The sequence below is a fragment of the Gobio gobio genome (genome assembly GCF_949357685.1).
Source record: "Gobio gobio genome assembly, chromosome: 23".
NCBI lineage: Eukaryota > Metazoa > Chordata > Actinopteri > Cypriniformes > Gobionidae > Gobio > Gobio gobio.
Genome location: NC_137119.1, coordinates 37,278,291 through 37,305,601, shown reverse-complemented (window position 1 = coordinate 37,305,601; position 27,311 = coordinate 37,278,291). Strand labels below are relative to the sequence as shown.

At 37.8% G+C, this 27,311-nt stretch overlaps 1 protein-coding gene across 1 annotated transcript in view; it reads left to right on the top strand.

The window, feature by feature from the left end:
• Positions 1-27,311, top strand: part of spidr (scaffold protein involved in DNA repair) — a 78,952-nt gene that overhangs the window by 38,446 nt on the left and 13,195 nt on the right. Inside the window, exons 10-13 of the mRNA XM_079806205.1 lie at positions 11,275-11,433; positions 18,580-18,667; positions 21,554-21,685; positions 25,315-25,374. Coding sequence (XP_079662331.1) covers positions 11,275-11,433; positions 18,580-18,667; positions 21,554-21,685; positions 25,315-25,374 — 439 coding nt within the window. The remainder of the gene's footprint in view (positions 1-11,274; positions 11,434-18,579; positions 18,668-21,553; positions 21,686-25,314; positions 25,375-27,311) is intronic.

Below are 27,311 nucleotides of genomic sequence, written 5' to 3'. Positions count from 1 at the left end.
GCACTTTAATGGACTTTAAAAACAGAGCAACAATGACTACCATTATAAAGCTTGGATTAGCTAGAAATGTTTTAATATAATTTCATTTGTTCGAAAGAAGAATGTCATATACACCTAGGATGACTTGAAGGTGAGTAAATCATGGGCTAATTTTCATTTTTGGGTGAACTAACCCTTTAAGCTCAATCTGGAGCCGTTAGCAGCACAGAGGCTTGAGATCTATGTAAGGATATACGACGTGCAGTTTATCAGCAACTCTCCTTCTCCAGTAACCAGTCAAACCAGTTTAACAAACCAGTTACCTGTTACATCGCAAAACATTAGCCTCTAATAAAATGTATTTGAATTGATTGGGAATGTGCTTGGGGGGACATAATAAACTTTTACTGGTTCAAATCACACAGCGTGAATATCAGGAGATCTAGTATGCGTATCCAAGACGTTCTGTACGTGTATATTGCGTTCTCTTGAATGCAATACGTTTTCAGATTGTGTGTTTGTTCTGTGTGGACGTGCACCCGGTGTTCCAGTGCGGTATAATTAGGCCATTGTCTGTTCTAAACTTCATTGCTGAAGCTCCAAGAGGTCAATCTCCTCATGGAGTGATAAATGGTGAGAGAGAGCAACTTTGCTCCATATTCTGTCAATGACTAACCAAACAACCCCTCCCAGTACACAGAGTACTATCTCTCTCTCTCTCTCTCTCTCTCTCTCTCTCTCTCTCTCTCTCTCTCTTTCTCTATCTCTCTCTCTCTCTATCTCTCTCTCTCTCTCTCTCTCTCTCTCTCTCTTTTTCTCTTTTTCTGTCTTTCTCTGTCTCACACTGTTATTTGCACCACATGGTAAAACTCAACAAACATCTCTAATTAAGCCCAGCAATGTCAGTGATCCATAGCCATGCACATCTTAGAGAAAAAAAAGGAAATAAAGGACAGAAAGTGAGAATGTGCCTTGCAAGAAAAACAATGTTTTAAATATGGCCCTAAACCAAGAGCGTAAGCAAACTACAGCTGAAAACGTGTTGGCTTGTGCCAGGGTGTTGCTATGTAGTTGCTGTAGAGTTCAGCGGCGCTGGTTCCGTAAGTTTTTTTTTTTTTTTTTTTTTTTTTTTTTTTTCCTCCATACATTTTTCCCATAGGGATTTAAAAAAATCTAACCCCTGAACTAAGCCAATTAAAACACAGCACTAAAACTTTGATTTAAAGCAAAAAGTTTTTGAAAATCTGACAAAAAGACAAACTGTGTACGGAAGGGAAGTAAGGGAAAAAACGACGTGTCAACAAATGTTGATTATATGTATAAGAACATATTTACATATATTAAACGTAAGTTTATTGCATACACCAACAAACATTTTTTAAGTGTTTTTAGAGCATAGAGAGATCGACTCTTTTCATTATTTGCAGTGCTTCATGGGAGTGGGCGGAGCTAAAGAGCTGTGTTGCTTTTTTCAGCTCTGATTGGTGGAATGTTCTGTCATGGGTAATGTCATTTTTCACCAGGAATTCCTGTGTTAACACGATTATTTAAAAAAAAATAGCTGAAATAATACGGGCTGACGACTTCAGAAAAAGCAAATATCATCAATTAACAACCTCGTAGCTCACAGTACATCTGTCTTTAACGGTTTATAAGTTATTGTTCAAAATCATGGAGAAAACGAATGGAGTTTTTACTTCCGGAACCCGACTTTTGCACTCTATAGTCTTCTGAGGTTTTTTCTTTGTTTGGCTATCACCAGACCAAGCTCAATTTAAGTTTGAACATTGGTCTGGGGAGTCTGCTCTGTATTTTCTACTGCACAAGAGGCGTGATAAACGGGCAACGACCAATCGCTTCTCTATCCGTCATCGTGTTAAACCCGCCAATAACGCGCCAGGTGGATAAGCCAGTCTGTGATTGGTTCCCGCAAAAGTGTAACAGAAGCAGTAGAAATGAATGTACAGGTTTCCAGACTGAGTTGCAGGCCGGCAGATCAGGCTGGGTTTACCCAGTCTAGTTTTTTCTAGCACATTGCTGTGAAGTTGCTAGAGCTGCATGATTAATTGTTAAAATATCACAATCTCGATTCAAACATGCATGCAATCTAATTCCTAAATGATTAACCATTTACAAGTACGATCACAGCAGAGCAATCACATCTGTGTCGGTGCTGCCGCTGAGCCAGAGAGATCAGTTGTCAAGTATACATACGAAACCGCTTCACAAACAGTCTTTTCAACCACACAGTATCATCATTTCTGCGTTCAATTCATTCAAATGATCACAGAAGTTTATAAACCATAAAAGTTTATAGTGTATAAACAGTAGGGATGTCCCGATCAGGTTTTTTTGCCTTCAAGTCCGAGTCATTTGAATTTGAGTTTCTACCGATACCGAGTCCTGATCTGATACTTCTATAATTCATAAAAAAAGAATAAAGAAGAGCGAAAAACCAGATCCAGGATGTTCCTTATTTTTTATTTAATTCACCTTATTTAACCAATAGCTACAAAGGGATGTCATGCCGCATGCGTTGCTGTTTCTGTGTGGAGTCAAAAGGGTCTAACTCTGTGCCACCGCATAACTATAGATGTGTTAAAAAATAATGAGAATATATATACATATATATCCGAGTCCTGATCGGGAGGTAACATCCGATTCCGATCGAGTCTGAAACCACGTGATCGGATCTGGACATCCCTAATAAACAGTCTACTTTAAATAAAGATTGTATCAATTACATCGTTACACCAGTAGGTGGTAACAAGTGATGTTAAAAAATGTATTTGTCATTGAATCATTCATTCAAGAGATTCGTTCAAAAATGCTGATTCATCCCGTAATGAAACAAGTAAAGTCATTGAATCATTCATTCAAATTGTTTTTTTCTTCTTCTCAGAAACTCTAGTACCTGATGTTATTTTGTTTGGAGAATCATGATATATTAAAAAAAATGTGATTCTCAATTTATCCAGAATCCTATAGCTCTAACAGTCGCTAAAGTGGCTTTTTACACCTTGCCTTGCAGCTGATGAGCTGTTTTTGAGAATGTTGCTATGTAGTTTCTAACATGTTTAATCATGTTGTTATTGAGTTCTAGTGTCCTGAGTATTTTGTGACATGTTGTCGTACAGTTGCAAAGAACATGCGCCTCCCTCTGATCTCTGCCCCGCTCCTAGACACGTTGTTTTGTTGTCAAAAATGCACGTGGTGCTGTGTTGATGAAGGGCGGTTGGAAAAAGAGTCATTTGACTGCCGGTAACTGGATCCCCGTCAGACGCTGCAACATGCCGTAAACACTGGAACACAGGAAGACGAGACACTGTGGTCTGGAGTGTGTGTTGATGGGGAAACCCTGACCAGACCAAACCTGGTGTGAGTGAGGCCGCTGATAAAGATGGAGCCAAAACATACATACACACACAATGCACAGAATTTTTTCGCAAACCCCAGCACATGACTAGCTGCCATTCTCAACCTCACATGCTCATAAATTCTCTTCCTTTGGACAGGCCTTGTGATCTCAGAGAATGAAAGGGGGATGTTCATGTTTCTTTTTAATATATTGTGTTTTTTTTATGTGCAAATGTAGAACCAGTTTTATAAAAAATATAACAAGTAATCATTAAACTACAAACAGAATAAAATAAAATTTGTTTATTATTATTATTGTTGGTAAATATTTAAAACGTAATATTTATAAGAATAAATATATTTAATGTTGCCATTGTTATTAATAATTTATTATAATAAAAATAAAAATAATAATAATTGTTCCTTTTTTTGAAGAAAATATTGCTTGTTTGTTTGTTTTCTTAAATCATTTTATAGTAATATTATTATTAGTGTGTCATTCTTTTATTTTTATTATGTAATAATTATTTATCATCATGATAATACTTTACAATAAGATTTCATTAGTTAACATGAACTTATAATGAATAATACTTCTACAGCATTTATAAATCTTAATGTTAATTTCAACATTTACTAATACATTTATTAAAATCAAAAGTTGTTTTTGTTAACATTAGTTAATGCACTGTGAAGTAACATGAACAAACAATGAACAACTGTATTTTTATTAACTAACGTTAAAGATGAACAAAAACAGTAACAAATGTACTGCTCATGGTTAGTTCATGTTAGTTAATACATTAGTTAATGTTAACAAATGAGACCATATTGTAAAGTTGTACCATCATAATTAATATAATAATAGAGGTATATGTTTTTTCTGTTTTTAGTCTAATCATGCGTATTTATTGTAGTGTGATTAAAGCATTAAAATAATTGTGTTGCTAAGTTTAGCAATCTGAATAGTTGCAAAGGTTCTGTATTACGTTTAAGCTTAAACTGCTTTTTAAGAATGAATAGCTGTTACATAAACAGATGAGTAAGTTATGTAAACAATACATGAAGTAAGTTACTGCAATGTTCAACACTGTGTTGAATATACATGACACTCTTTATAGCATCAGTTGATTATGCCATCCATAGCCGGCAGCCATACCACCCTGTAGTCCAAGACTGAGACACTGAAGCTAAGCGGGGTTGAGCCTGCTCAGTTCCTGGATGGGAAACCTCCTGGGAAATCTATAGATTGCTGCTGGAAGAGGTGTTCGTGAGGCAGCAGGTGCTGTGTGGCCTGTGTCCCAGATAACAACATCTAGATAGGGGTATCCTGAACTTGTGATTCAGGTTATATTTTTTTTTTTCTTATGAATATTTTAATTCCTTTTCTGTGTAAAGCACTTTGTAAAGAGCTTCGAGTACCCAGAAAAGCGCTATATAAATGTGACAAATTATGAATTATTATAATCCTATTACTACTCACTCATGATTTGATTAGGCTTAGACAAAGTTTTCAGATGAAGTGAAATAACATTGACTGCTTGTTGTTTTGGCACAATTGAATCAGCTGACTGTGTTCAGTTCAACTTTTGCACCCTCACTAGTTTTTACTAAGGCAACCATCACTATTTCTAGTTATCTTTACTTTGAAAACTAGTTTGTTAACTCTCGTTATTTTTACATTGAAGAATGAATCTGAGCATTGAGACTCAGGGGTGATGCACTTTTGACTTGGACCTGTAACTAACCACCCAGAACACCCTAGCAACATCCTGACAACCACCCAGCACACCCTAGCCCAGAACACCCTAGCAACATCCTGACAACCACCCAGAACACCCTAGCAACATCCTGACAACCACCCAGAACACCCTAGCCCAGAACACCCTAGCAACATCCTGACAACCACCCAGAACACCCTAGCAACATCCTGACAACCACCCAGAACACCCTAGCAACATCCTGACAACCATCCAGAACACCCTAGCAACATCCTGACCTGACAACCACCCAGAACACCCTAGCAACATCCTGACAACCATCCAGAACACCCTAGCAACATCCTGGCAACCACCCACAACGCCCTAGCAACATCCTGTCAACCACCCACAGCATCCTAGCATTGTGGCGGCACAATTTTGCATTGGCAGCTATAGCATGTGCAAATTTCCTTTTGGACTTTTTGAAGAAAATACTGCTTGTTTGTTCATTTGCTTGTTTGAACAGAAGTTTAATGTTTTTACTGGTACTTTTCTACCCTGTCGACTTAGTGTTCAATCTTTCTCCAATTTGGAAAGTTAAAGTGTGAACTTGAATATACTGTTATTTATTTGTTTGTTTGTCTGGTTACACAGCAGTTCATTTTTTATTTTAGTATTATAAACTATTATATTATATATTAATATTTCAAAATTATTTTTTTCATTTTTATTTTAAGTTTTAGTAATTTTGCTAATTTCAAATTTTAATTTAAATTTAAGCTTTATTTCAAGTATGTTTTTAGTTTTAGTTAACATTAGCAACACTGGCAAAATGGACGTATTGTTCCTTATTTTCAAGCTGTCTTGGCTCTGTTTATAATTTCACTACACACAGGCTTAAAATCAGATTATAAGCATATGCTTGAAATCCATGTTCCCTGTTCCCTCCAACATGCAGCGTAGATGTTGACAATATCTTTTTTTTTTTTTCTTCTTCCTTCACGTGTGTGGTGTGCTTTAACAAGGCCACCCATCTCATTACAACTGTTAGTTTGCAGTTACGTTGCACTTTCTCTCTCTCTCTCTCTCTCTCTCTCTCTCTCTCTCTCTCTCTCTCTCTCTCTCTCTCTCTTTTAACATTTCTTTCTCCAAGTTTTTGTGGCCAGTTTCCAGACAATAATTAGCATTCAACTTTTGGTCCAAGAAGATATGTTGTTCCAGTAAAAACTCTGAGCAGTATAAACAAGCTGAAGAAGTTCTCTGTGCTCAGACAGGAGGGGTTGGATGTTTTCTAGAAGAAGTAGAACACAATGTGCTTTACGTGTCAGATTACAGCCCTGTTTATCAAAAGCTCTGCTCCCATTGGCCAGCACCATGGCGGAAGGAATCCCGCCCGCTGTGCCTTAACCAATCAGCTGCCAGAGAAGTTTTTGTGCATGTGTGAAGGAAATGGGGGGGGGGGGGTAGTGGGGTACCTACATTGAGTAGGCTTGTGTGTGTGTGTGTGTGTGTGTGTGTGTGTGTGTGTGTGTGTGTGTGTGTGTGTGTGTGTGTGTGTGTGTGTGTGTGTGTGTGTGTGTGTGTGTGTGTGTGTGTTTGTGCACCACTTGTGTGAGTGTTTGGACAAGCTCAATGGATCCCGGTTCCTGGAAGCGCCTCCAAGTTGCTGTGAATTCCTGCGAATGCTCACAATAACAGATTCCTGAAAGTGGCTAGTGACTGCGGCTAACCAATGACAGAGACCCGGTGGGGACATTGGCCTTCTGTCCTGCTCCGTTAGAGGAAGCGCCTCAAACGGACCAAAAGGGAATAAAGAAGGGGGTTGTTTATATCAACCTGGCCATACCACAAAGTGCTACTGCCCAGTCACCCCTCCTGTTCTCCGGTTTCATAGACACACGGGTCTAAACAAGCCTCAGTGTTCACAACCACACTTACTTAACCCCATGTTCTTTCGCAGCGCTACAACGGGGTAACAACAGGTCAGGATCATTCCCAATATGCCAGTCATGGTTCATCAAAGGTCACCTCGCATCATCATTAGCTTTTACATAGTCAGATTATTTGCGTTATGCAGTTTTTTAGTCTATTTTGAAAGCAGATTTGCTTTTCAACATTTATTAGTGCTTAGAGACGTTTTAACATCATAGTTTTATCCTGATTTGCCCGAGTTGAACACAATCTCTTGTAAAGACAAAGTGCTTATAAGAGTTTTTCTTGGACGGAATAAGTATTAAATGATTGTCGTAAAAGTGAAACTGACCCAATCCGAGAAGAAATCCGAACCCAAGTGAATGCAAACAAAAAGAAGCTTAAGGAAATCTTGTTTTCTGTCGGCTCTGCGTGTGAATCAACACACAACTCAACTTCAATGTCGCCTTTTGAAATGTAATACGGCAAAGGTTGAGATAAATAGACAGAAATAGATGAGAAAGTAGCAGAACAGACCAATCACTATTCAGTATGCAGAGATTGTAATTATATAAGTTAGATTCCAGGTAGATGAATGATTTTCATGGTTCATTTTTTTTATTTAACATTTTATATAAACTAGATAAACTAAGCCCACTCACACCAAAAACAATAACTATATTGGCGTCCACACCAGCAGACAATAACACTGCAGTTTTGACATCTGCCGCTTTAAAAGCTCAAATCAGGTGGATTCTGATTGGCTGTCGATGTTTTTATCATTTATCAGCTGGATTTTTTTTATATGAAAATTATATTGTGATATAATTTTTATAATTTTTTTAAAATTTTGATATCATTTCTCTGTGCAGTTCTAGTTGTGGTGTGAACTGATATTCTTTTATATTTAGAATGATGTTTAGAACTATATCTTGATCGTTATTGTTATCATTAGGGCTTGACATTAACACCCGCCAAATGTGTATGTATTTCAGCAGTGGCGTGTAATGCAGTCACTCCTACTAACCACTTTGGCGGGTTGATTTTTATATATCTGAAATAATAAAGTAAGTGCAATGCAGTGTTTTAAAAAATATTGTTTTTTTTTAATACATATTGATACTGAAATATCTGAAAACATATATGTAATCTCCAACAGTGAGTAGACACAAATCTGTGTGTCAGGTCTTAAAGTGACAGCCGCCTAATAACCACTTTAGTGGGTTGATTTTTATATATCTGAAATAATAAAGTGCGTGCAATGCAGTGTTGTAAAAAATATATTTTTTTTATACATATCGATACTGAAATATCTGAAAATACAGTATATATGTAATCCCCAACAGTGAGTAGACAACAAACCCGCCTCCCCTCACTCACTCATTTAATTGACTCCGGATGAATATTGTTAGTGTTACAGGGCTTGAATTTTGCCATGGGATTGCACATATTGTGCATAATTTTACTCATTCCTGCAGATTTTGTGCTCACATCCAAGAAGGTGCACGCACATAACGTTTTTTTTTCGCTGCTTATTGCGCTTAAAGGGTTAGTTCACCCAAAAATGAAAATTCTGTCATTAATTACTCACCCTCATGTCGTTCGACACCCGTAAGACCTCCGTTCATCTTCGGAACACAAATGAAGATATTTTTGTTGAAAGCTGATGGCTGAGAAAGGCTTCAGACAGGCCTCCATTGGCATTCAGTACATTTACACTCCCAAGACCCATAAAAGGCACTTAAAACGTCGTTACAAAGTCCATCTCACCACAGTGGCTCTACAATAATTTTACGATGCGACGGCAATAGTTTTTGTGCGCAAAAAAAAAAATCTAAATAACACCTTTATCCAACTTGTTCTTGTCTTCTGTGTGTGCCTCCACGACGCATGCGCGAGAATATGACGTAGCGCCGGGGTTCGGGAATCCATGAAATGCGCACTTTAGCCCGATTTTGAGAACTACGCTGAGACCTAAAGCACGATCAATGTAGAATTCAACAGCTTAGATACGCGCGTCTTCCTCTGCTTGTAAACAAATCGCTTCTGGGTCATGTGTCCGAACGCCGGATCTGCGTCATATTCTCGCGCATGCGTCGTGGAGGCACACACAGAAGACAAGAACAAGTTGGATAAAGGTGTTATTTTGACTTTTTTTGCGCACAAAAACTATTGCCGTCGCATTGTAAAATTATTGTAGAGCCACTGTGGTGAGATGGACTTTGTAATGACTGTTATGGTGCCTGTTATGGGTCTTGGGAGTGTAAATGTACAGAATGCCAATGGAGGCCTAACTGAAGCCTTTCTCAGCCATCAGCTTTCAACAAAAATATCTTCATTTGTGTTCCGAATATAGACGGAGGTCTTACGGGTGTCGAACGACATGATAGTGAGTAATTAATGACAGAATTTTCATTTTTGGGTGAACTAACCCTTTAAACAGTCAAATACACACAAAATAATATCAAAATGCTGGTCTTGGCGAGTATTTACATCAACGCAGCTGATTACGTTCACTTAAAACATAACTGACTGAGAAAGAAAATGCATGTGTAACAGTATAAAGGATCTGTGAGTCAGGTCTTAAAGTGACAGCAGCCTAATATACCTGCTGCCAAATTATGAGATCAAAATATCTATATGACAGTTTTTCCCCATGGTATCCATGTCAAAATTGTGGCCAGTGAAAATGCTGAGTTAGCCTGGTCCTACCAGACCAGTCTGGCCACTCTCCATTGACAATCGTTAACTTCCTTGAAGGCGGGTACTCTGTTGAAGTTTAAAACTATTGAATCTGCCCAGAGCCAATCGCTAACGTTTGGTCGTGACGTATGTCATCTCAAACTAGCGCACGACACCAATGCCATTGTTCTCAGCCACTTCCTCTGTTCGCTGATTGGACCGGTTAAAATTCGACCGGAGAAAACCAGAGAATATACCGCAGTCCCAGACGGAGTACTGAAGGAAAATGAAAATTGAGCGGAAGTACTTAGGTGGGCCACTAGCCACAGTAGCTGGTCAGCAAAAAAGTTAATGTCAAGCCCTGGTTATAATCCTTGGTGTAAGCCATTAGTTTTGGGTGTGCAATCTTCTAAACCAGTGTTTCCCAAATACATCAATACTTCTTTCAAAATGTTTTTTTCTTTTCTTTCTCTGATTCACTATTATAAGCCTATTATAAGTGTTTATATTTTAGACGTGATGGGGCAGTTTTTGCGGGATTATTGCATACATACACGTTACATATCCGTGTTTTTATTACTCAACAGGTGAGTAAGGTATTTTATTGAACAAATAAATTGTCATATTTAGCTCAGAGTTTATAGTAAATCGTTATCTATTATGAAGGCTCATATTCATCCACACAGCCGAAGCACAACCAAAAAAAATTTCTTCCGCAAGATGCATGCAGTTTTTTTTTTAACTACTAGAGGACCATTGTGTACCTTTTTAAATGATTGAAATATTAAATATTAGAATCTCAGGTAGTACTTCAAGTAAATATTTTAGGTCAAATGGTTTCGGCTGACTTAAAGTTTGGGAATCCCTGTTTGAAACTAAACAAGGTTTGTTAACGGTCTGCGCATTTAGTGGTTTCAGCTGAATTAGTTGCAGAAAATGTGGAGAAGAAAAATAACAAATGTAGATTATTTCGAGGAATATCAATTCAGTGCTGCCTTGCAAGCGGTTTTTCAACTAAACACGTCTTCAACTAAATCAGTGTGAAGAATGTGCAAATCAACTGTGTTTATTTTTGTGTTCCTCTGTAGTTATCTCTACTGTGCAATCAAGTCACTGTCTAGCATGTGAAAATATATTTAAATACCAGCCTGTTTGTTTAGTCCCGTGGTTTACTGGCTCCAAAAAAAGTCGCCAGTCTCTGCGAAGTGACTATATGTAGAGACTATTAATACCTGCAAAAATATCGTTTTGAGTATAGAAACACCGCCATGTGACCGCTACGAGTCAGGCCATAGATCAAGTTATTAGTTAGTCCCTGCCTGGTGCCAAAGTCAACATTTAATCTGTAGACGATATCTGTATCTATGTGAGTGTTTGTTGTTGGGATGAAGCTTCAGAGACTCTCATTTGCAGGTCTTAATTTTGTGCAGTTTATTTATGAGTACAGTTTGTCATTAAGAGTTTGTCCAAATAAACTCAAAGCCTGCTGGATTTGTACCTTTTTCAGTCAGAAAGGTCAGAAGTTCTCAACCACTGTCTTTCTTGCCATTTTAATTTCAGTTTAGTGTGCTTTATTATTGGCGTAACAAAAAGACTAAACATTTGCATTGCAAGTTAAATGATTGTTCTCCTTTTTCTTTCTCAGGTTGTGCGCTCTCGTTCAGGACGGTTATGGGATGTTCGGTGAGCTTCTCCTGCAGTGTGTGTTCACAGAGTCCGAGATCCAGCAGAACTCTGTGCAGCTGGAGGGCCGTGCGTGCCTCATTCAGGCCCTGAGGGTCGTCCAGCGTCTCACACGTGACAAGTGAGTCCCTGATGAAATCACATGACACCAAAAACATCCTGCTGATTTTCATATAATGAGTATTAATTGAAGTCTGTCCAGAAAAACGCACCCACATTCATTTCCTGCTCCTTAAAGCTACATTTGTTTTTTTTGGTTTTTTTTTTTATGGAGCCACATTTAAGAGATGGATACTACAGAAGAAATAGGGGGATTTAGGGGTACAAAACAGCAATCAATCAATTAATTTTATTTCTGACCATATTTCTACCAATATTATAGATTTATAACTACAAACACCAAAAAATAAAAAAATAAAATCTATTTAATTAATAAATAAAATGTATGTATATGTTGGTCCCCCTTTTGCTGCCAAAACAGCCCTGACCCGTCGAGGCATGGACTCCACATGTCGCAGTTTCACCACTGTTCCTTCAGACCGGGAACACCCCACAAGAGCTGCAGTTTTGAAGATGCTCTGACCCAGTTGTCTAGCCATCACACTTTGGCCCTTTTCAAACTCGCTCAAATCCTTACGCTTGCCTTCTAACACATCAACTTTGAGGACAAAATGTTCACTTGCTGCCTAATATATCCCACCCACTAACAGGTGTCGTGATGAAGAGATAATCAGTGTTATTCACTTCACCTTTGTGTATATAAACACAATAAAATATAATATAATATATAATATAATATAATATAATATAATATAAATGATATATGATACGATATAATATATAATCATTCAATTGTGTGTATGTATGCATTAATCATTTTTATTTCTGACCATATTTGCATTATACACAATATAAAATTATAATCATGTATAATATATATTTTCACATAAATATTTAAAATGTATGTATTATTAATATATTGAATTATATAAAGTTATGAATAAATGAATGTTTATTTATAGAATAGTAATATCTATTTTTAGAATATAAATAAAACTATTTAAAGCAAATATGGTCAGAAATAAAAAAAAATCTATTTCTTTAGTATTCAAACAGTAAATCTTTGCCTATATTATAATATTTTGTCTCATCTACACCCAGTTTTCTAGATCATTTGTAAATCATTAGTGAGCGTTCCTGCACTCCATTGAACTGAAAGTTAATATGAGCTACTGTTTCCAGCCTCTCTGGCTCAGATTAGCAGCTCACAGTGTCAGAGTGTCTGCAGCACACCAGCCTGCGTGATTTACAACTGTGTTGAGAATTCCTGGCATCTCGCTGCATGTGTCCGCTCACTCAAGATTGTCTGCGTGGTCACTCCTTTAACATCTATGTTGTTTAAGTTAAAGATGGCATGTGATGGGAAATTCTGGTGACGTGTTTCCACGGATATGAACATGAGCCGTGTACACAAATGCACAAGATGCTTTTCAACAAGTACAGCTTATGTGGGATCAACGGCCACATGGTGTATATATGGCTTCATGGTGAATAGAGTCTGAGAGTTTGGACACTAAAGGAAATCCTATAATCATTTACTTGGCCTTATGTATTTCACAACTCCAAAACGATGTGGTTTTTCCCATGGAACCCAAAAAGAGAATCCATAGCAGAATGTTCATGCTGTTTTTCTTTCAATAAAATGAATAGGGACCGAGACCGTCAAGCTCCAGAAAGACACTAAAAACATAAAATGTCTTCTAAAGCCATATGATAGCCTTTTATGAAGATAACTAAGTCGTTATTTACAGATAATAGTCGCTTTCTACCCCTGTACCTATCAAATTTGATTTAAAACAATCAAATCCAGAGTAGAGGGGAAGATTTTCAGTGGATAACATCTTACCTTCTGGCCTTTTCTTCACATAAAGCTAGCGGACAGCTTTAGAGCTCTTGGGATTTAGTACATATGTCATTTGAACTACTTTCATGGTCAATTTTATCATGCCTTTTCATTTTTTGAGCTTAACAGCCCCATTCCCCATCCACTTTCATTATATGGAAAAGAGCAGCCTGGATCTCCTTATGTCTTCCATAGAAGAAACTTGTTTGTGTTCGTATAATGTATATACTATTTTGTGTGTAATGTTAGTGTAATATTAGTGTCGTGCAGTGTGTGTGTGTGTTTGTTTTTGTGATTTATGAGGACACAAATTTGTATAATGACACGGGTATTACATTGGTATTATGACGTAAACATGAAATATGACATTTCATATATTTAAAATAGCTTTAAAAACATACTAAACAATGTTTTATGAAAAATGTAAAAATGCAGAATGTTTCCTGTGATGGGTAGGTTTAGGGGTAGGGTTAGTGTACGGGGATAGAATGTACAGTTTGTACAGTATAAAAACCATTACGCCTATGGAATGTCCTCACTTAGATAGCAAAACAAACCTGCGTGTGTGTGTGTGTGTGTGTGTGTGTGTGTGTGTGTGTGTGTGTGTGTGTGTGTGTGTGTGTGTGTGTGTGTGTGTGTGTGTGTGTGTGTGTGTGTGTGTGTGTGTGTGTGTGTGTGTGTGTGTGTGTGTGTGTGTGTGTGTGTGTGTGTGTGTGTGTGTGTGTGTGTGTGTGTGTGTGTGTGTGTGTGTGTGTGTTTATGGATGAAATGTAATTGGACAGTGGAATGTTGTAGGTTTGACCTGCTCTCTTTATTGCTTAAGACAAATTTCTCCTAAGGGGGATAATAAACATAAACATTATAGTTTTCATAATAATAAATCATTTGTTAATTTTTAGTTATTTTGTTATGTACTTTTGTCATTTTTATTACTATTATTTTATTATATCACTTAGGTTTCATTTATTTTTATTACAGTTTTAGTTTACTTTTGTATAGTTAAAAAAAAATTTCATCTAATATTTATATTTTATTTCAGCTAATAGTTCAGTTTTTAGTTTTTGTAGTTTTTGTTTTAGTTACCGGTAATAACCCTGTTTGGAATGACATGACAGTGGTTTTATTTTTTTTCTTTATACAGCACCTTATTTTGTACATGTTTGGATCAGTTAAACATGTCTCTGCATAGCACATTCTGACAGTGATCTTGCTTATCTTCTCTTTGTTTCATCTTGTTTGTTTACTTCTGAATGCTATTTCAAGAAAAACTAAATTCTAAGTTTTTTTTTTTTTTTTTTATTAATGCTCAGGAATAGACGACTTTCTCCAGAAAGCAACAGCATGATTGTCTGTGCTGCAAGACATTCAAATTTATGGCTTAATTTCAGTCTCATTCTCTATTCAGTGTTTTCAGCTAGAGCTCGGCCGTGTTCCTCGTCCCGCTGGACTGGATAGGGCGGTTGAGCGGGTCACAGGATAAGGGGAGCTAGACTGTGATTAAGACAGCTGTGGAACTGGTTGTGAATGATCAGACTGGACTGAGGCACACACAGGGTAAAAAAACGGTTTTTAAGCCCCACAAAGAGCTTTTTATTCTCTCGTTTAGAAATCCATCTTTTCTATGGGAGCTTCTAAGAATCGAGAATCATTATGCTGAACTGAAGAAACTGTAATGAAACATCAAGAACTTCTGATATAGTGACTCAAGAATGATAAATTATATTGCTAAAATGAACCTGAAATGAAACCTGATCCTTTATTTTAACCAAATTTTAGGTTACGCTTTCCTTTGATGGTCCCATTTAGACATTAACTATAAGTAAATTGAGTTAAACTATTTTTTAAAAAGAGTTAAACAAACTCTTCTTAGAGTATTAGTAGACCAAAGACTGTTAGGGTTAGATGTTAGGGTTAGGGGTAAGTACTTTAGTTTAAGTTTAGTTTATTTGCACAAATATAAAATGTATACAATAAAAACCAAGAAAATACAATCCAAATACTGTGCAGGGAGAGGCAGAAAACCCAAAATGGCTTATTTAATGCCTCCAACTAAACAACAAAGAAAACGAAATAAGTTGATGTAGTTGCAAAGTTACTTGTAGTTAGTAGAATGTCTGTTGGGGAGCATCAAAATAAAGTGTTAGCAGATATTAAGCAGACAGTCTACTAATACTCTAAATAAAGTTAGTTGACATGTAGTTGCAAAGTTACTTGTAGGTAGTAGAATGTCTAAAGTGTTAACCTATTTTATTCTTAAAGGGTCAGTTCACCCAAAAATGAAAATTCTGTCATTAATTACTTACCCTCATGTCGTTCGACACCTGTAAGACCTCCGTTCATCTTCAGAACACAAATGAAGATATTTTAGTTGAAATCTGATGGCTCTGAAAGGCCTCCATTGGCACAATGGCACGGTTCACTCTCAAGACCCTTAAAAGGTACTAAAGACGTCGTTACAAAGTCCATCTCACTACAGTGGTTCTACAATAACTTTATGGAGTGACGAGAATAGTTTTTGTGCGCAAAAAAACCCTAAATAACGACTTATATAGTGATGACGATTTCAAAACACGGCATCATGAAGCTTTGAAGCGTTATGAATCAGTGAGTCGATTCAGCAGTTTGGATCGCCAAATTTCAGCAGTTTGGCGGTTTGACACGCGATCCGAATCATGATTCGACTCACTGATTCATAGCGCTTCGGGTCTTACGGGTGTCGAACGACATGAGGGTAAGTAATTAATGACAGAATTTTCATTTTTGGGTGAACTAGCCCTTTAACTAAAAGGGTACATAACACACAGTTTCTGCCAATCGCATGTTATACTTGAGTACCTATAGAGTAGTACTGCATCCTTCATATCTCTGAAGAGTCTTTAGTTTTATCATATTTATAAAAGACAGATACGCTGTACCGATTCATTCTGGAAACAGCCGAACTCGTGCAGGCGTGCAGTGGGCGGAGCTAAAGAGTCACAAATGCACACACACACACAAAAAATACATCATGGCATTATCCCTGGATAACTTTCGATTCACTAAACGTTCATGTTGTTGACATTATATGCACTTACACACTGATTGCCAACAAAACACAGATATTTGATGCAGTTCCACTCATCGCCTGCAGTTTCCACCCATGACTGGGAACAAACAAACACACTTGCAGAACTCCATTGCTGCTCTGGAAAAAAAAACTGCATCCACTGTTTCCTTAACACCAGGTTATTTGGGAAGCTGAACAAGGTTACCTTTCCCTCACAACCAAAAACACACTTCTTTAGTGATATTGTTGATTTTGGGGTCTAAAAACAAAATGACAGTGCTGCCGACGGCTTCTGTAACCCGAACGAAGCCTGTTGATGGGCACGCTCTTGCTCTTGCTCTGGTTGATGTGCACACACGCTCATCCGGGAGAAGTGCCCATACAAGCAATTTCGCCCTTTATGATTGAAATTTTGGCAATGTTTAGCATGAGAATCCCACTTTTTAACAGTGTAAATAAGTCAGAACGCATGAAATAGCATTAGATCCCTCTTTAACTAAATTTCTAGGAACTTTGAAGCCCACAAGCTTAAGCGTAACTAAATTCTTGGTACCTACCAGTGTTATTTAGTGCAATGTCTACATTAATGCGGATACAAAAACGGCATTTTCATTTCAAAAAGCTCTCCATCCACACTAGCATTTTTAAGCGTTTTCCAAAGGTTTGAATTCCAAAGGCTAATTCGCCCTTGCATAAAACCTCACTGAAATGATACAGACAGAACAGACATCATAAAGTTATCAGGCTATTCTTCTGGCAGGATCATTTTTATTTTGCAAAATATCTCACCATTCACTGATGCGTCCAGGTCGCACTCACTCGCCATTATAAGGTTTGGTCTAAAACGCAACTGCTCTCATGGTTTTCCGCAGGACAGCAATTGCAAGTACATTTTCTGTCATTTTTGCAGGGCTGTGATCTGAAGAGTGTGCAAAGTAACGTATCTTTAGCAACAGAGTGAAAGTGAATAACGGGCACAATAGCAGTATAAACATGCATATCTATTGGGTCAAAATGCGTCACATGACTATTATGCGTCATCGTTTTCAAATACCTCTGATTTCACAGTCCACGCTACAACGCGAAAATGCCGTTTTCAAATGTATCCAAAGCTCAGTTTTCACGGGACAAAAACGCTATGTCACTGTCTCAGTGTGGACAGAGGGCCAAAACGGAGAGAAAAAGATGCGTTTTCAAGCAAAACATATTAGTGTGGACAAGGTCTTAGTTCTGTTTATATAGTATTATAGTTTTTATTAATATTTTAAATTAGGTTTTACTTTTTAAATTTTTATTTTATATTTTATATAATATTCATATATTTCAGTTTTAGACTGTTTTTATTTGCAGTTAATACTTTAACTTCATTTTTGCTTTAGAATAAACTTATTTCAGTTAGTGCCAAGGCAATATTTTAAATTTTCACTTAGTTTTTCCATTTAATGTTAATATTTTGTTTTATTTCAGCTTTATTTCAATGAACAAAAGTGATTTTAATAATTTTAGTTAACGATAATAACCCTGCTACCTACTTACGCCATATCCGTTATGATTGTGGGATTGTTTATCTGCCAATCTTTTAAATCAAACACAGGCGAAGCTGATCTCTGTCTTTTTGTCTGTATGTCGGTCTGTCTGAAATGTTATTTTAGTAGCATAAACTCATAATTGGAGTGTTAACATAACAGCCAGCCTGCCAAATATGAAATGATCACCATTTCAATTGAGAGAATTCAATTTGTGAATGTTTTAATGACAGACTATTTACGTGTGTGTGTGTGTGTGTGTGTGTGTGTGTGTGTGTGTGTGTGTGTGTGTGTGTGTGTGTGTGTGTGTGTGTGTGTGTGTGTGTGTGTGTGTGTGTGTGTGTGTGTGTGTGTGTGTGTGTGTGTGTGTGTGTGTGTGTGTGTGTGTGTGTGTGTGTGTGTGTGTGTGTGTGTGTGTGTGTGTGTGTGTGTGTGTGTGTGTGTGTGTGTGTGTGTGTGTGTGTGTGTGTGTGTGTGTGTGTGTGTGTGTGTGTGTGTGTGTGTGTGTGTGTGTGTGTGTGTGTGTGTGAGAGAGAGAGAGAGAGAGAGAGAGACAGTGTGTGTGTGAACAAGCCTCAGCCTGCTAGTGAAACTGATCTCAAACTTGTCAGCAGACACTGTTCATCTGCAATGGAAGCTCAACTTGGCAGCATGTCAGTCTAACCAAAGCTAATGAGACTGACATTGTAAACACTCCACCTTTGGCTCCCGTGTTTCTGGAAGGATCCTTGAATTTGAACCTTCAGAGATTAAAACCTTGTTTTTTCCCTGTCTCTTCTTCTCTTTTTGCAGATGTTCTCTGCTCTTCAGTATGATTGACAGTTTGTGGCCTCCTCAGGTTGATCCAAGATCTCATGACGTTCTGCCACAGTCCCCCAACGTAGGTCTTCAGATCACATCATAAATCACAGCCTGTGTTTACTTCATATTTATCGCACATACCTGCTGCTTCTGGAATATTCCGCTTGGAAAGTGGCTCATCACGTCAAAACAACCACCACGCTGCATACTTAACCAAAGCACATATAAATAAACCTCCAGAGCTCAAAGATACAAAATTACTTATTAAAATACAAAATTACAATACAAAAATACAAAAAGTAGATACAAAATTACTTATTAGCGGCGGTTGTTAAGACAAACATTTCTGCAGTTTCTCATACTAACAGTTAGTAACTGGCTCGTTGTTTGATTGGTGATCAATCAAACAATGATTGGTGCCCCGTTGGTGATACAGACCGCAAATCAAGCATCTGTTGTGCTGTTACTTTTATACTTCCGATTCAGATACTTCAATTTTTCCCCATAAGATCTGCTTGTTTTGTACATAATGTGTTGCTCGTGACAGATAAGTAGTTACATTCATTTTTTATTAGACCTAAAACAGTTTCTTTTCTACCTTGGGTTTAAAAAACAGCCCTTTACGCAGATTTAAAGGAAACGTTTTATACTATCGTAGTATTTTATATCTTGAAAGGCACTTCTTTTGAACTTAACTCATTTTGTGGGTGGGCCAAGTCACTGAGGCATATGTTAAAGGTCCCATGGCATGAAATTTTCATTTTATGAGGTTTTTCAACATTTATATGAGTTCTCCTAGCCTGAATATTGTCCCCAAGTGCCTAGAAATTTTGATCGGTGTAAACCGAGTTGTGGCTGTCTCTCTCTGCCTTTGAGAAAATGACAGCTCAGATGAGCTGATCTTGAATTTTCCTGTTATGACGTCATAACAGGAACGGTTACCTCCCTTTCCTCCGCCCAGAGAATATGGCACGCCCATGGGAGCGCCATATTTGTTTGTCCTCGAGAGATCATGGCTTGTGAACGAGTGAATGTTGGCAGTTTCTCAGTGTTTGGATGTACAAATGAAAACAGAAGTCTTTTTTCAGTTCCTTCTGATCTGTGATCAGTGATTTCTGATGTGTAGATAATTATTTAAGTTCACTGAGAGCTTTATTATTCGTGCTGCGGCTTCTCTCTCTCCCGACAGAACGGTGTTTTCTATCTTGTGAGTCAGTGTTTTTGTACGTCCTCGTCGCGTATGTTTTTAAATGTGCATACAGTCGTGAGTTTCTGCTCAACATCGGTAGAGCCACATCTTTAGAGATAAACCTCACTCACGCCGAAGCACAGTACTGCATCTGGCCCACAGCGGAGGCACCATGTGCGGCACGAGATTAAGCAGAAGGGGGGTAAGCGTGAGCGTATCCGGCTAGGCTAGCCAGTTATCCCCACAACAAAACTGGATTACATTCGATTACTGCTGTTGTGTCTTTGTTTGCGCTGTTTACTCAATGCGCGTCACTGACGCTTTTCATATGATAGGAACATATCTAAAAATAATGCTATAATCAACACTTACTCGTAACTCGTTCATCTCGACAGCTGTAATGGTACATTGCATGTGTTACAAAGTTGGAATTCAATAAGGAGGAAGACGGACTCGGCGTGACTGGGACTCATGTTTATTCAGAACTCTCAGATGCAAACAAAATAAACTTGCGCTGACAGCGCTCTCACAACTCAGTAGTTACAATAAATAACTTTGTTTGCAATCGCTCCATCTCTGGTCCATTGATGTCCGGTTCACGAACGAATCGTTCTTTTGAACTGGTTCTTTTTAGTGAACCGGTCAAACCAGTTCACCAAATCGAACTGAATCGTTCCAAACGGTTCGCGTCTCGAGTCAGCGCTGATCCATAATTTATTAAAGTTACTAACTTTCTGACATGAGTGACAGTCCCTCCGACTAGAAATAAACTAATAACCTGAAGTATATGCTAGTAACTATAACAGTTCACTGAACTGAGACGTGCTGAGAGAACTGATGAGAAGTGAACTCAGGTCCATCCGTCTCTCTGGCAGCAGCTCGTGCGTCGTAGACCTCGTTAAACCACGCCCCCTCCGCTACAAGATCTGATACTCATTTCAAATGCAAAGATGTCAGCCAATCACAACAGTGGACGTTTTTACTGAAGTCTCACAGTAGACACGCCCCTTAAAACAGGGCATTCAGCCAGAGGGCAAACATCAGTATAGATGTAAATATCATACTAACAATGTAAGTACACTTCAGAATACATTATAAAATAAAAAATCCATGCCATAGGACCTTTTAAAGGGTTCGTTCACCCAAAAATGAAAATTCTGTCATTAATTACTCATCCTCATACTCATTAATTACTCAGTCGCCACAGCGAATCATCTGCCTCCATCTAGCCTTATCCCATGCATCCTCTTCTCTCAGACCGACAACCTTCATGTCCTCCCTCACTACATCCATAAACTTCCTCTTTGGTCTTCCTTTCGAACTCCTGCCTGGCAGCTCTAACCTCAGCATCCTTTTACCGATATATTCACTCTCTCTACTCTGAACATGTCCAAACCATCTCAACCTGGCCTCTCTAACTTTTTCTCCAAAACATCTCACATGTGCTGTCCCTCTGATGTACTCATTCCTGATCCTATCCATCCTCGTCACTCCCAAAGAGAACCTCAACATCTTCAGCTCTGCTACCTCTAGCTCTTCCTCCTGTCTTTTCCTCAGTGCAACTGTCTCCAAACCATACAACATCGCTGGTCTCACTACTGTCCTGCACACCGTTCCTTTTCATTCTTTCCTCTCATTCTCATTTCCTTTCATTCTAGACATTGAGTAACACACGTAAATGTTCATTTATTTTCCATCAAATGACCCCTCTGAACAATGACACTATCAACTTTTAAATCAAATTTTTTAATAATCAGGGCAATCTGTGCATTCCAGGATCGAGTCCCACCACCCAGTTTCTGCTATAGGCTGAGCATCCAGCAGGGTCACATGGCTCCATTTTCAAGACAGGCTGAATCTCCACAGTACCGACCACCTGTACTTCAGACGCTAAGAGAGATCCTTCAGGTACAGCACTCAAAATTATGTCATACTTACTAACGGATTGGCAGAAACGTCTTTTACCACACATGCTTAAAAAATAAAGAACAAATTAAAGAAAAACCTTGAAATATCAAGGAATTTTAAAGAGGACCTATTATCCTTTTATTTTTTTTACATTTTCAGCTTTCTTTAGTGTGTAATGTTGCTGTTTGACCATTAAAATGTCTGCAAAGTTGCAAAGCACAAAGTCCATTTCAAATGGAGTTATTCTCTATATTAGTAAGTGTTTCTGAACTCCCTGAAACGCCTCAATTGTAGTGTTGAGTTTTCTTCCGGAACGTACACATCACAATTTTCCTCATTTAAATAATTCCCGCCCAAGGCATACACAGAAAAGGGACGAGGCCTGGTTCAATGTCACACCATTGTTTGTGTTCACACCTGAGAAGCTGAAACTTGTGCTTATGGTAAGGGGTGTAACATTTCAGAAACATGCTCGAAGCAGGTTGACCAATCACAACACACTGGTCCAGCCGACCAATCAGAACACACTGAGCATTTCAGAAGGAAGGTGTGTTCGACATCGGCTGCGGCTGGGTGCAACCGATCGGCGAGAGTAGCCGCGGGGAGGAGCTGCAAACGGACACGTGAAGCTGGACAATTTCTGCTTCCCATAGTGACGCTCGCGCTGTGTTTGCATGCTTTATCACAGCTGAAGTGAAGTTAATGCAATTTTTGTCAAATACACAGATGTTTCAGAGACATTTTCATTTATGTACTGCTTAGTACAGCGTCTGTTTGTACAAGACTAAAGTTCACCATATAAGCCTAAGTGGTGTCTACGTTTTTTTTATCAGTTTTATTTTGATAAACATGACAATAGTATAACATCGGGACTACATGTAAAGTAGGGGTGGGAGAAAAGGTCGATGCATCGCGATTTGTTATCCAACGATTCAGAATCGATTCTCTAAAATTCATAATCGATTCTGTGTTCAATTCAAACGGCCACTTCACCACTGTGTGTGCGCGCGCGGTCACTGACCAAACAGAACAACCCGTTGATAGGCGAACGATCGTATGCTGGTGAATTGGCTTCGTTTAAGATAAAATGGACAAACTACGACCTGCTCAGGGGCGTCGCACCCGTGGGGACACTTTTCCCGGTGAGAGGGTTCAACACCCGCACGTTTTATGCAGTTTTTCCACAGTTTTGCACAAACGCCTTACTCCGTTTCTCTGGCCGCTCTGTGTCTGCGCTCGCTGCGGCTGCCTCCCCATTTCAAAAATGTATTTTGCTTATTAAATGCAAAGTTTTTAATTTCAAAAGCATTTCTAAATTAAGTTCATATTTCCAATAAACAAAATTCTGAGCCAAAATAACGAAGTGGTGCTCAAGTAGGCTATAAGGTGCTTTCCTTGCCATTAATGCTTAATAACACTCCTATGTCTCCGATGCGGTGGCTGGGATATAAACCTACAAACATCCGTGGCATAATTTTTTGAATGACTTATCAAATATTGCTGAACTTCTGCACAATGTTTCAAACGAATGGAAAATTCTGAACAAAGACTTCGTTTTGATGAGTGATTCGTTAAATGTCTCTAACATGACTGTTGCAGCTCAGCAAGATCTCATGTGAGATGTTATGCGCACACACTGAATTTAACTTCTCAGTGAGCGCTAAAGTTGTTTTTATTCTGCATTAGCCTGTTTTAAAGATTTTTTTTTTGTGGCTCTAACCAAAGTAAACTTTTTTTTGCTTTAAAGACATTTTGTGTTAAAATGTTCTAAAGAAACTGAAAAATTGTCACACTTAGTTCTTAATGATTGTTCTTTGCAATTGTATGGCTTACTATGTTTCATTAGAGCTTGTTAATCTTGAATATAACTTTGTTAATAAAATAAAAGTATTGAAAGAAATCTTCATAATCATTTTTAATATGGCAATACTGTCAAACAGATATTCTAACTATAAACAAAACACATATTAGCTCCAATTTTGGTTAAAATGTAAAGTTCATGTATTTGCACAGCAGGATAATTAGTTACCAAAAATGTATGTTAAGAATCGTTTTGGGAAGCGGATTGTTACTCCCAGAATCGGAATCGGATCGAATCGTTAAGTGTCTTAAGATTCCCACCCCTAATGTAAAGGTTTTACCGTTATAAAAAAAACTGATTTGTGAGCATTAGTGGAACTGAAGATTTGAGAATAAACACAAAACACATGTGATCGCTGTCATCGACCAATCGTGGAACAGCTGTGTCGTCATCAGAGCTCGTGCAGTCGCTCTGTAGAAGCTGCGCAAAATGCACCAGCCGGCTCCTCTCGAATCGCTCTCGCGGCACTTTGGTGACTTACGTCGCAGTCTTGTGGTGTCGGCGCTGCCTCAAGTCGGACAAAATTTCTAACCGGCATGCACTGCTTCAAGTCAGCCACCGATCGGTCTGGGCATCGCTGCATGATGAAGTCGAACAAGCCTGAAGAGAATTCATAGCGACAGGAACTAAACAGACCATTACTGACAGCCTGGGAAGAGAAGAGCTGTAACAATGGAGAATATGACAATAAATCATGTATTTGGAACATTCAAGCATGAAAACCTGTTCTAGTAGAAACCAAAAACCAAAAAAGACTTTGTAAAATTCCTCTGTAAGGAATTGTCATTTCCAGACACAACATTTTCTTTAAAGAGTGTTGAAGATTTTTGCAGTAAATTAATATTTTTTTATAATGTTCAGCCCTAAAATATTTAATTGGCTGGAAATTCGTCTTTGTGAGTGCAGTCTTTAAACAAAAAAATCCTTATCCAGTAATGTTAAATCAAAAGTTTTAGTTGGAATCTGTCAAAAGGTGTGGAACAGTAATGTGTATATACTTTTATAATTTTTTTTATTAATATTTTGAAGGAGCTTTTATTTTTATATTTTCAGTTTTAATTTTAGTTTAGGTTTTAGTAATTTGTCATTTTATTAGCATAATTTCTATATAGCTTTATTTTTAATTAAGTTTTTAATAATTTTAGTTTTTCATCTAGTATTTAAATTTGATTCCAGCTTTACAGTTTTTATAGATTTAGTTTTGTTTTTAGTTAACAACAAGAAGACTGGTGTGCAAACTAGGGCTGTGCGATATTGAAGAAAAATGCGATATGCGGTATCCTTGTTAAATAATGCGATATTCGATATGCGATACGATATTGCTTTAAGTGTGTAAAATCTATTTCTTTCCCCAACTGATATCTTTCACTTAAAGCATAACGGACTGTGTTTACATGAATACTCATCAAGACATAACTGTGTGTGTATTTGACAGTTTCGAGTGTGTAACAAGACACGAAAAAAAGAACGGCTTGTGCGCACGTTTCGTGTGTGTGTCAGACAGAAGACAGTGCGAGACTGCAAGGAGTTGTTTTTTGCAAGTTATTGTGTTTAATAACTCTTTTTAACGTCAAGCAAGTCACATAAGTAACAGTCATGTGCTCAGTATATTCTCTGCTATATGCATCAACCTAAAATGTAAACTTTTCACAATGTTGAGGTAGCCTATTAAAATTATTTGCATATTGCGATATGTACATTTGTGATATTTCGATATATTGCGCAGTCTTTGAATCTAAGTTGATTTTGTTTTGTCTTTGTTTTTTAGGATGAATCTTTGAGACGTCGGTGCAGCTTTCGGGCGACTGTGGTCCATAAACATTTATTGGTAATGTTTTCTTAAACTATAAAATCATAAATCAGATAATCATTTTCATCATAGCTATATCTTTGCGGACCACCTTGTCATGCCTGGTTTAAAGAGTGTGAGAAATGGTCCTTAGCATTGCCTTTTCTTAAGAACTCACCATAGCGGTTTTCCCAGCACATTTGCCAAGTCTTTCCCCCTTCTGGGAAGCCTCCAAACTGTACACCTTTGGAAAAGCTTTTGGAAAGCTTTACGCACTAACGATGGCTTACCGTAAGGGACATCATCTTGTGACAATCTACATTATTGATCTTGCAAACCTTTAGACTTTGATAACCTGGGATTTATTTGTATGCGGTTAAGGGTCGTGCTTACACACTAGTGTGGACAGTAGATTAACAGCAGATTGATGCGTTTTGTTTTGATTCACTCTTTTTGTTTTGCTTTTGACATTGCACATCTGCGTAGGTGTATGAATGAACAGTCTGTCTGGGAAAATGGCCAGGAAGAAGCATTATTCCTGTAATTGACAGATTTATGTTTTTGTAAATGATGCAAACTATTAAACTTTTATTTAGCTTTATGAATTCAGACCACTGATTGATAAACATGCATGTTAAAATAATGGGTAACACTTTACAATAAGGTTCATTAGTTAACATTAGTTAACTACATTAGTTAATAGTGATCTGCACTTATAAAGCATTTATTTATCTTTGTTAATGGTAATTTCAACATTTACTAATGCATTATTAAAATCTTGTTAACATTAACAAAGATAAATAAATGCTTTATAAGTGCAGTTCATTATTAATGAACTAGCATGAACAAACCATGAACAGCTGGATTTATATCAACTAGCGTTAATAAAGAATAAATAATGCTGTAAAGGTGTTGTAAAGTGTTACCAAATAATAGTTAATATAATATAATGAAAATAATATAATATAATAATGTATTTTTTTCATTTTGAAATATAATAGTTTTATCCTTACATTTCTATACTCTATAAACTCTTCTATACTTTTACACAATTTTACAGTATTTATGTAGAATTCGCACATTTCATCAATTATCTCCAAATATTTAAAGTAGTGCTGTCAAACGATTAAAATATTTAATCGCGATTAATCGCATTAATGTCATAGTTAACTCACAATTAATCACAATTAATCGCACATTTTTATTTATTATAAATGTCCCTTGATTTCTTTTTGTCCCATTATTTTTTCTTATTTTAATGCTCTTATCAACATAGAAAAGTGGATCGGCTTGCTTTGTTCAAATGTTTGTTTTATTGAAAACAACATTGGCATACTTTAGTGTTCGATTTCACACCAACATTCTCACTTGGAGCAAATAATCTCACACAATGTAACACTGCCCATCAATAAAAGGGTGAAACAAATACTTTGTTGCACAAACAGCCCCTTCAACAGCCCTTTCTAAGGGATCAAAACAGGGTGATACAAAATAAAATTACAAAGTGCACATGCAAGGTAAACTAGGACTCCGCCTATAGTGCAGTTAAACCAGGGGTCGCCAACTAGTGAACTCCGGTCCGAATCCGGACCGCGAGATGCGTCCATCCGGACCGCGAAGCCTTTTGACATAATGAAACAGTTAACGTTGCAATGCTCACTGTTACTACGTTCAGACCCAGACGCGCGGTCAAGCATGCAGTGAAGAAGAGACTGATGGTGCGCTCACACCGGACGCGAATGACGCGACATGCACACCGCTTAATCCGCGCCGCAGAATGTCTATTTGCGTCTTTGCATTGACTTAAATCACTCGCGCAAAACGCTTCATTCGCGTCTGGTGTGTAGGCTACGCACCATCAGAGCAGAAAGCAGCGCTCAAGACAAGCACTTTTAGTTGAAGACCCCTGAGTTAAACCATGGCTTAATACGTTTCTCATTTCGGCGTCTCACGCTTGCCATCCACGTCTACTCTTT